General features: G+C 47.9%; 2 protein-coding genes across 2 annotated transcripts; both read right to left on the bottom strand.

Moving 5' to 3' along the window:
- Positions 1-1851: 1851 nt before the first annotated feature.
- Positions 1852-3013, bottom strand: LOC123099725 (protein FANTASTIC FOUR 3). Its single transcript, XM_044521828.1, has one exon. It carries the CDS (start codon positions 2918-2920, stop codon positions 2078-2080), a length of 843 nt encoding a protein of 280 aa, XP_044377763.1. The 5' UTR covers positions 2921-3013; the 3' UTR covers positions 1852-2077.
- Positions 3014-3885: 872 nt separating this feature from the next.
- Positions 3886-8777, bottom strand: LOC123096457 (rho GTPase-activating protein 5). The gene is made up of 5 exons (XM_044518201.1): positions 7745-8777; positions 5545-5665; positions 5314-5433; positions 4730-4960; positions 3886-4654 (listed from the first exon to the last, which is right to left on the bottom strand). Exons 1-5 carry the CDS (start codon positions 8161-8163, stop codon positions 4088-4090), a joined length of 1458 nt encoding a protein of 485 aa, XP_044374136.1. The 5' UTR covers positions 8164-8777; the 3' UTR covers positions 3886-4087.
- Between the last annotated feature and the right edge of the window lie 472 nt (positions 8778-9249).

The raw sequence follows: 9249 nt of genomic DNA, 5'->3' as shown, positions 1-9249 counted from the left end.
GAGCAGCTGGTGAGCGGGACGGCCTGGAGGAGATGCTGGCACTGTCGGTCCTCCTCGTCGTCGTCCCTGGTCAGGTCGATCGTCCCGCTCACCAGGGACGACGAGGAGGAGGACGGTGGCGCCTGGAGATGGCCACGGCATCGCTGGCAGCGGGCGGCAGATCTATCATTTTTTATGTTTTTTATTATTTCAACTTAAGTATGGGCCGTGACTATCGTGGTCTTTTTAATTAAGTTATTATAATATATTTATGTTTTAAACTATTTTGCAATGCATTTTTTTTTTCAAGTCTAAAACTGACATAAAGTTTGGGACGCGGCTGTGCAATGGGTATATCTGATGAAGCCGAAAACAGATGACCGTTTTCTTGACTCAAGCGGATAGAATCCGGATAAAACGGACCTTCCTTTAGGGTCGATGGAAGGAGACGTCTCTCTCCTAGACTAGCTGCTAGCTTAGCTGCATCTACGTAAAGAGTCGGCGATCAAAGTGCCTTTTCCCCATCATTTCCCATGCCGGTCCGGTCATGGACCACGGAGATCAGTCAAGTCTCGTGACGATGCAGCTAGCTAGAGTGGAGCAGGAACTAATAAAAGGCCGGGGAGGAGCAAGATGCATATGGGAAAAGAGAAAATTGCACCGCGTTCGCGTTGGGTTGATTGATATTTTGGCATGCTGCACCCAAAGGATTCCATCGCCAAGTGGCCCTTCTACGTACTCACTAGTTAACAACGTGCTTGCATGATCAACTTTGTAGTTCAATTTAGTACAGTACTACTCCCTTTTTTTTGTACTACTCCCTCCTTTTTAAATATACGAAAACACTAATGCCCACATGTGTGGCAACATTGCAATTCGCCCACACGCCTGGATCATCGTCCAGTTAAGTTTGCACGAATCTTGACACACCGAGGCAGTTTTCGTGTGCCACGTAGGACAAGGCCGGTGTGTGGGCGTTGGAGAGGTCGCTCACACGTCCCACAGCACGCGGTTGCCAACTGCGCTGTGTGGGCGAACTAGTTTCTGCCCACACAGCCACCACCTAGTCCACGCGCGTGTGGGCGAACTGATTTTCGCCCACACGACAGTCGTACGTTGTTGGATGGCAACTGCAGTTGCGCGTACATGACAACTAGGTAAACACACATGACAACTATGATTCGTTTGCTAGACGGCAACTGCAGTTGCGCGTACGTGGCAATCAGGTAAACATACATGGCAACTGCGATTAACCACACATGACAACTAGGTAAACACACATGGCAACTATTGTTTGACCATATGTGGCAAGTAGTTAATTACACATGAGAACTATGGTTTAATTACACGCGGCAACTGCCATAAATTAGACATGGCAACTATAGTTAACCAAAACAGAGAGTGTTGCCATGCTCTTACAACCATATTTGTCATCCCGGATAACTACATCTGTCATTCCGGATGACAACTAAATCGTCATCCCGCGGGTACCTATTTGTAGCTGCGCTAGGATGCGTGGGCATATTTGCTTCGTACCACACGCGCGGAGTGAGGATGAATAGTACTTGTTGGGCATGTGGCACGAATTAGCTACGCCCACACGTGTGGGCAATTCTACCGTTCGCCGACACACAGCCCGTGTGGGCTGCCCCCTGCTCATGCCACACATGGTGTGTGGGCAAATGCCTATTATGCCACACGTGTGGTGGATATCGGCGTCCTAAATATAAGTCTTTTTATAAATTTTAATACAGATGGTAGACATATTTTCACTCATTTTGCTTTGTATGTACTCCTGTTGCAAAAAAAAGACTTACTACAATCCATCAGTAGTATTGTATTAAAGTATATTTTAGAGTATATACGAAGTTTATATTTTGCTTCATATTTTAGTGTATAGACATATTTTGCTTCGTATGTACTACTCTGATATATATTTTTAGAGTAATTTATATTGGAATCTCTAAAAATATTTATATTTAGAAAAGGAACAAGAGGCAGTATATGAGTAGTAGTTGCTGCAGCTTGTCATCAGCTTCGGATTCTGCAGGTTGAAGCAAACTTGCATGGCGAATTACTACAACCCATTCATAATTAACTAAGCGCAGGCGTCGAGGCATGCATTGTTGGCTTCGCGGTCGTCATCTTCTTGATCCCCCAACTCCAGCTCCTCCTCGTCGGCGGCGGCGGGGTTGGCGAACCGGAGCCTGAGCCGGCCGCCCTCGCGGGACGCCTGCAGCAGCTCCTTCCCGGGGATCACCACCTGCGTCAGCACGAACCGCCCATCCGCGCGGAACGTCCGGAAGCACACGCACGGCTTCCCGCCGCGCCCAATCGACCGTATCGGCGGCGGGAACGACGGCGGGGACTCCCCCAGCCCTGGTTCCGCCGCGGCGGCGGCGTCTCTCAGCGTTGCCTCCTCCCTCTCCCTCCCGCGGAGGGCGGCGGCCGCGTCGGCGCCGTCGTCCCTGACCATGTCGTCCGAGTCCACCGTGCTCTCGGACCCGAGCCCCTCCGTGCACAGCAGCAGCGACGCCGAGCTCTTCTTCAGGCAGAAGCTCGCGCTCCTCCTGACGCCGCCGGGGGCGGCCGCGGCGCCCGCGGGCTTCGGCCTGAGGAGCGCGTCCAGCGACGAGTCGTCCTTGCTCTTCTCGGCCTGACTAGCGACGTCGAGCCACGACGCCGCCGTAGCGCGTGCGTCAGGGAGTGGCACCCGTGGCAGGACGGGTCGGGCGGCGGCGCCGTCGGGCTTCTCGTGGAAGTGGAGCTCACCGAAGATCTCCGTGAAGGACGCCGGGTCCACGGCCGGCAGCAGCTTCTTGTGGTGGGCGTGGTTGTTGCAGGCCGACAGCACCTCCAGCAGCGTGGGGTTCTCCGGCAACGGCTTCTCGAACAGCCGCCGCAGCGCGCCGTCCCCCACCGCCGTCGCCATGTGCGCCATCCAACAAGCAGCTCTCCTCAGTCAGTCAGACGTAATAAAAAGGCTGCAGTATTTTTTTGTGACCGTCGAATTTTGCTCAAGTAATCTCCGAGGAAGAGAGGTATATATAGCGAGGGAAAAGGAGAGGCCAGGAAAGGCGGATGCTTTTATGTGGCTGTCGAATCAGAATTCGGAAATTTGTTTCTTGTTTTTCTTTTGGCCTTTCATTTCACAAGTTGAGCTGGTATATACTCCTACTGCAACTTGGGAGGAGGAAATGGAAATGTGCATCTTGCACAGTTGTCACTGTTCTTCAGCACTGGCCTGCACAACATGTGATGGAAATCTGCAGGCAGAGCTAATGCAGCATTGCATTTGCAGCTCGCACAAATTTGATGGTGATCTTGCCCTAGCATCACCGAATTCCTGATAAGGTTGGCATTCCTGTTGGTGAATGAATTACGGCTCCAACTGGCGCAGGAACGGGTCGAATTCGCACATTCCGCGACGGTTAAAACTTAAAAACCCTGGGAGAAAATGGGACGATTTTCTCCGACCGGTGATGCCGATGCACTTGTCACTGAGGACCGCATTGGTGTCAAGTGCTCCTGGAGACAGGAATCTGTTCCATTCCTAGCTGAACAGGCAGAAAGCTAGCCGTTCAATTCCTCTCCCAGTGAGTTCTTGTTTCAGAAATTTCATTTTCTCCGTGAAAACTGGAAAAGAGTTGATGGTGGATTCGATGAACGAAAAGGAACAAAGTAGAAAAGGTTAGAATAACTTATTTTTCTGAAAATCTCAGGACAGATTCAGCAAACGAAAAGAATGAAGGGCGGGAGGCAGAATAAAGCTATCTGATGCGATGAGGGGACATCGTGCATACAGCACACCATGGTTGAGGCCTCACTTCAGAAAGGTCAGGATGAGAATAACACATGTTCAGGACGTCCAGAAACTTCCGGGTCCAGGGAGTGAAGAAATGCATGTACAAAGGAAGCAAAGGCCACAAATTTACTCATAAGCAAGATACATATAAGTTAGTGAAGGCAGGGGGGGATGAGCCTCAAAACAACATGATGATGATCCAAACACGAAATGATAAGCGCGTCGAAAATTCAAAATGTGCAAGGAAACAACACTGGGTCAGTCATCTATTACACAACAACAAAGGCGGTCGCGCCGGGGTTTCTACCTCCAAGCTTCGATCCGTTCGACCTTGGAGTTTATCCGGCTCACGATGCTCGCGCCCCTTGATTTCTCGGCTGGAGGAGCGGCGGGCGTTCCGCACTGCCGCTTGCCCTTTCTAGTCCTCCTGCTATTCAGGCCTCGGTTCCCTCTGCTCGGAAGTAAGTTGGCAGCTGTAGCACAGGAAGCATCAGCAATGGCAGACGAAGCGACAAGAGCAGGCTGCGAGCAACTAGCGGACCCCTCCACGCTCGACCGGACATCACTTCTTTGGACAATGGAAGCTACGGAATCGCCTTCCACAGGAGGCTTGTCTTCAGCACTGTGTGTAGGACTGTACACAAGAGGCTCCTCGCTGACAAAAGAGGGGCGCCCAGATGTTTCTTCAGGTTGAGGATTAACGGGGAGACTGGGGTTCTGATGGCCATTTTCATCAGATGGGTCCTTCTGTGGCAAAGAGGCATCTTCCAGGTTGGAATCTTCTCTATCCTTGAGAGTCTTCTGTATTAGCATCTTGAGGAAATTCATCACTTGCACCGCGTACATCAGTGCAGTCAAAGGGTCTGCCATCTGAGTTACATGTGCGCAAGAGTTAGTATCCACCTAAATGATTGTTGCTAGTTTGCTGTTAGGACAACGCGTTACCTGGGTCATATTTGGAGCGAAAACCATAGCAACATTGCGATCGCTCATCTTGTTTATCTGTTCTTCTTGGACAACATCAGCCATCAAATTAACAGCCCAGTCAAGTAAGGCTGCTTCAGTTGGTGGAAGGCATTTGGCAACCCGAGCACAGTCCTCTTCAGATTGGCATTGCATCACCTGTTCAGGTGGGATAGAATCCAGCACCCCACTCGGCAGTTCCCTAAACCAGGCCTGAACAATTGAAAATATATGCAATGAGTATAACTTTTGTCATCAAGAGTACTGTTTGCAAAACAAAGTTGACTAACTCAAGGACATAAAATTGTGGCGTCAAACCAGTTAATAACACAACATAACTGCACTGAAAAGCAGCATTAGATTCTGCAACAGAAATTTGTTGGACAGAAGAGTCATAACTTTGGTTTCCCTTTGAAAAAGAAGACTGGTTTCCACTAGAAAGAAACTCTGGACTGACAAGTGTTGAGATAGAATCCGGCTATTGAAGATAAGCATAATCAATAATAAATATGTGAGTGCTGCTGTCAACGGAATGGCATAAAGCTACATGACAGAAGAAAGCTTACTTTGATTAGACCCGCCAAACAGTGAACATCAATGCCATCCGGCACAGTTCCACTATTTAAGTGATCTCTCACAAACTCTTCCTGGCTATTCTCCGCATTTATACGAAAAATACCTTCTGCCTGCAAAGTAAAAAACAAAACAACATGACTGCAGTCAGCACTCAGGAAAAGCTACAGGATGCTTAAAAAAATAAGCAAGTTACAGTTAATTAAAATGCTAAAACGTCATACCCGAAGACCTCCTTGCTCATACAGACGTCTTTGCATCATCAAGAGAATCGTCGGAACACTGTTTCCTCTGGAATCATATGAACACTGCATCGATTGTGTTGAAACGCCGAAGACACTAGCACTGCATTTGAAGTTTGAATCAGCTGAAGAACACCAACAGCACAAGGAAACATGAACTGGAACTAATCATAAACAAAGCTCTAAAATACACCTTACATGTAGAAGTAAAGATCACATAGTCACTTAGGTCAAGGCATATTTCAGTTTTTTTGTTTTGAAGACAAGTCAAGGCATCTTTTGAAGGAGCATATTTCAGCAATTAAGATGGTCTGTAAGAACATTGATGAATTCTCCCAAGTTATGCGGGAACTCTACATATCGTTGCATGCTTAAAAAATTGGCATCACCATAAAGATGTGGGCATATTTCACATTATTATTAAGTGCCGGTTTCCTAACTCAAGTGTGTAAGCAATCCAGGAAATAGTTTTCTATTTTCTTTCAAGATCTTTGCACACTCCAGAAGTTTCCCGATTATTGAATGAGCACAACTCATATGCACCAGTTTTGTTGATTGCAAATTTGCAATCCAGTTTGAACATGGGTTCTAGGTGTTTGTGCCACTTTATCTTCTTTTCGAGGCAAAATGATTCCATCCTTGTACAGAGAACCATTTAGCTTATTCTTTTTAGATTGCCTAGAAATAATAACCACACCCTGGAATTCCCAAGACAAAACAATATACAATATAATACCTACGTGTGTTTATTCTTTCTGCTCTTTTTCTAGTATAACCTCGAGAGGACCACAAAGAAAAAAAAGTTATTCAAGCCACTAAAGTCTGCAAAACACAACAAACAGATGCAGACAAATGATAATGAGCAAGGTGACGGAATAATCTAATCAAGACAAAATATGTCCATTCTCCATTGTAAATCACGAAATTCCCAACAGTTCTTCTTTTGATCTTCCAACATGACTTAGCGTTTAATAATCTACTTCTTGATATTCCCAGGTCAATCAACTGAATTCCTACAAGTATACAGTGTTCCTTAAAAGGGGTCATTAGTGTGCCATGTAATGCGCGTGCAACTGTGCATACAAAAGGAGCATGGACTAAAACAATAAAGAGCGGCGATGCAGTAATACAGGCACCATCGAGTACGTCTTGCACTGAATGAAAAATACCTTAGTAGTTTAATATTTGTATAGCAAGCATAAGCACTCCTACCAAACAAAGGAAGATGCGATACAGCTGAGCTGATCCAACAAGAAGTTAGACTTAATAAATGGCATGAGTGTGCCAACTAAGTACTACTACCTTTTCATTTTTCGGAACCAATTAAAACAATACACTTTACAACACATGGATGTTCGGCAAAAAATGCTTATTTGGTGGGTTTGCTTACAAGTCAAAACATGATTCGAGTTGATGGGAACACTAAAGCAACATGGCTGCTGTAACTAAATGTAGAAGCTTTGTGATTTTCAAATTTAATAGTATTTTCTGTTTTTTCTCTACTTACAACTAATGAAGATTCCGTTGCAAGTGTTCTGTTCCATTTCCAGCCTCATTAAAGTTATGGGTATTAATTTCTTCTTTCTTGATTTTATGAGTAACCAGTTACAGAAAAGCAATGTAACTCTGCCCATAACAGGCATGGAGGGCCATGATTGGCCAATTATTAATGAAACATGGGGAAAACTCAGCACAAACTATTTCTGGACAGAGTGGTGGTCCAAAGCGTGCCCATCATCATAATTCATAAACGGTTTATCTACCATAGATCAACTCCAGCTCAGGCAGCCAAGTACCAGCAAAGAGGGGAAGAAGTCTACGGAGGCACCTAACCCGGTTGTGTGCGTTGGCCTCATATTAATATACACATGACTGAAATGAAATATAAATTCCACCTGAATTTATCTGTCTACCAAGCTTCAGACCAAAGCACACAGAGATTGCAATTCCAACCAAAGTACCATATGTTTATCCCGATTAAAACCACGACAAAAATAGGCAAACAGTACTAGCATCAAAATGTTGAAATGTTGAAAAGTGAAAGCTAGTTCAGAAATAACAGTGGGAACTGGATGATACTGAATATGCAGAAACATTTTGAGTTCAGAAACACAAGCATGTTTTCGAAGCTTGTGAACCGGCTGATGAAGGAACATGAGAAGAGACAGAGAGAGCGACGGACCTGGCACTGGGAGCGCGGCGGGGCACCTCGGGCTCGAACTCGACGGGGAGGCCGAGGAATCCATGGAACCTGTCGAAGGTGACGTGCGCCACGTGCTGCACATCCGTGGGCAGCCCTATCTCCATCCCGCCCTGGCCTTCGCCGCCGTCCTCGGCTCTGCACCGGAGCAACGACTTCCGCAGCAGCTCGAGAAGCAGCGCCAAGAAGGACCAGCGCTCCTCCTCCTCTTCCTCCTCCTGCAACCCTCCGGCCTGTCGCTCCGCGGATCCTGCAGGGCTCTGGGCGCTGCTGCTGGTGCCTCTCTGGAGCACGTCGCTGTCGGCTAAATAGCGCAGGGAGGTGGAAGAGGAGGAGGAGGAGCCGCGGCTTGCGGGCGAAGCGAGGTTGGTCGGGCCCCGGAACAGCGCCACCTCCGTCATTGCTTCCGCCCCTTTTCCGCCCGAGCTCCCCTTCTTCTTCTCGGGGAATTATTACGGTGCAGCCAGTAATCTGGTGCGGCGTAGGGCCGATTTGGCCCGAAGGTGCGAGCTTTCTTGGGATTTCCTTCCTTGTTCCTGGGTGGTGGCGGTGGTGGTGGTGGTGGAGTGGGCCAAATGCCTGGGATGATTGGATCCTGGTAGTGGAGTTCTTGGTGGCGGGACGTTAATTTAGGATTGATTTCTGCTCCGGTGGCTCTCCATTGGAGATTGCTGGGACGGGGAGGGGACGGGATTTGGGTGCTGCATGCGGCCGCGTGGTCCAAATCCACAGCGGGGCCGGGCGGAATGGAACGGGTATTCTAATCTGGGTTGCGCGGGGGACAAAAATGAGGAAAAGAATCCAAGTGGATCTGTGATTAGGGAGGGTTTCTTGCTGTGGTGGTGCGTTGGGTGGGTAATGGTGGATAGGATTTGTGTGGAGGTGGAGTTGGAGTTGGATTGAAGGGAGGGTCAGGCCGGGGTCGACGACGACGGAGATGATGATGATGATGATGATGTGAATGTGATCATCAGCATCCTTGGTCTCCTCCTGCCTTCACGCGTGCGGTGCGGTTCTTCTCTTCTTTCTACTACTAAGCGTGCCATCCAAGAGAGAGACGAGAGCTAAATTAACCCGAGAGTAATGATGTGATGTGATGTGGCCATGAGCAAATTAACTAACTACTCCTAGTGTACTTGATTCATTCGACTGACTGTACTGTTTGGTTGGTACCGTGCTCCCTTTTCGACCAAGACTATCGCTTTTCGTTGCCAGCACTTTTAGGACTATACTTCGTAGATTTTCGTGCGGGTGGTGCCTTTTGGCAGGTTTGGTATTCACACGTTGAATTGAAGGAACGACCGTGTGTAAGTCGAATGATTTTTTTTGTAAGACACTTTTTCTAGCCGTTAGATTTTCATCCAACAGGCATGATCACAATGTCACTGTTCATCTTCTTCCTCCTATGCCACCGGCCAGCCCAGCCCTAACAGCCGGGTTCCACCGCCCGTAGACCCCCCAACCACCACCACACCTGATCCAATGAT

This window comes from Triticum aestivum, chromosome 4D (genome assembly GCF_018294505.1).
Source record: "Triticum aestivum cultivar Chinese Spring chromosome 4D, IWGSC CS RefSeq v2.1, whole genome shotgun sequence".
Classification (NCBI taxonomy): Eukaryota; Viridiplantae; Streptophyta; class Magnoliopsida; order Poales; family Poaceae; genus Triticum; species Triticum aestivum.
The sequence above is the reverse complement of the archived record's forward strand: the minus strand, read 5'-3'. Positions and strand labels throughout refer to the sequence as shown.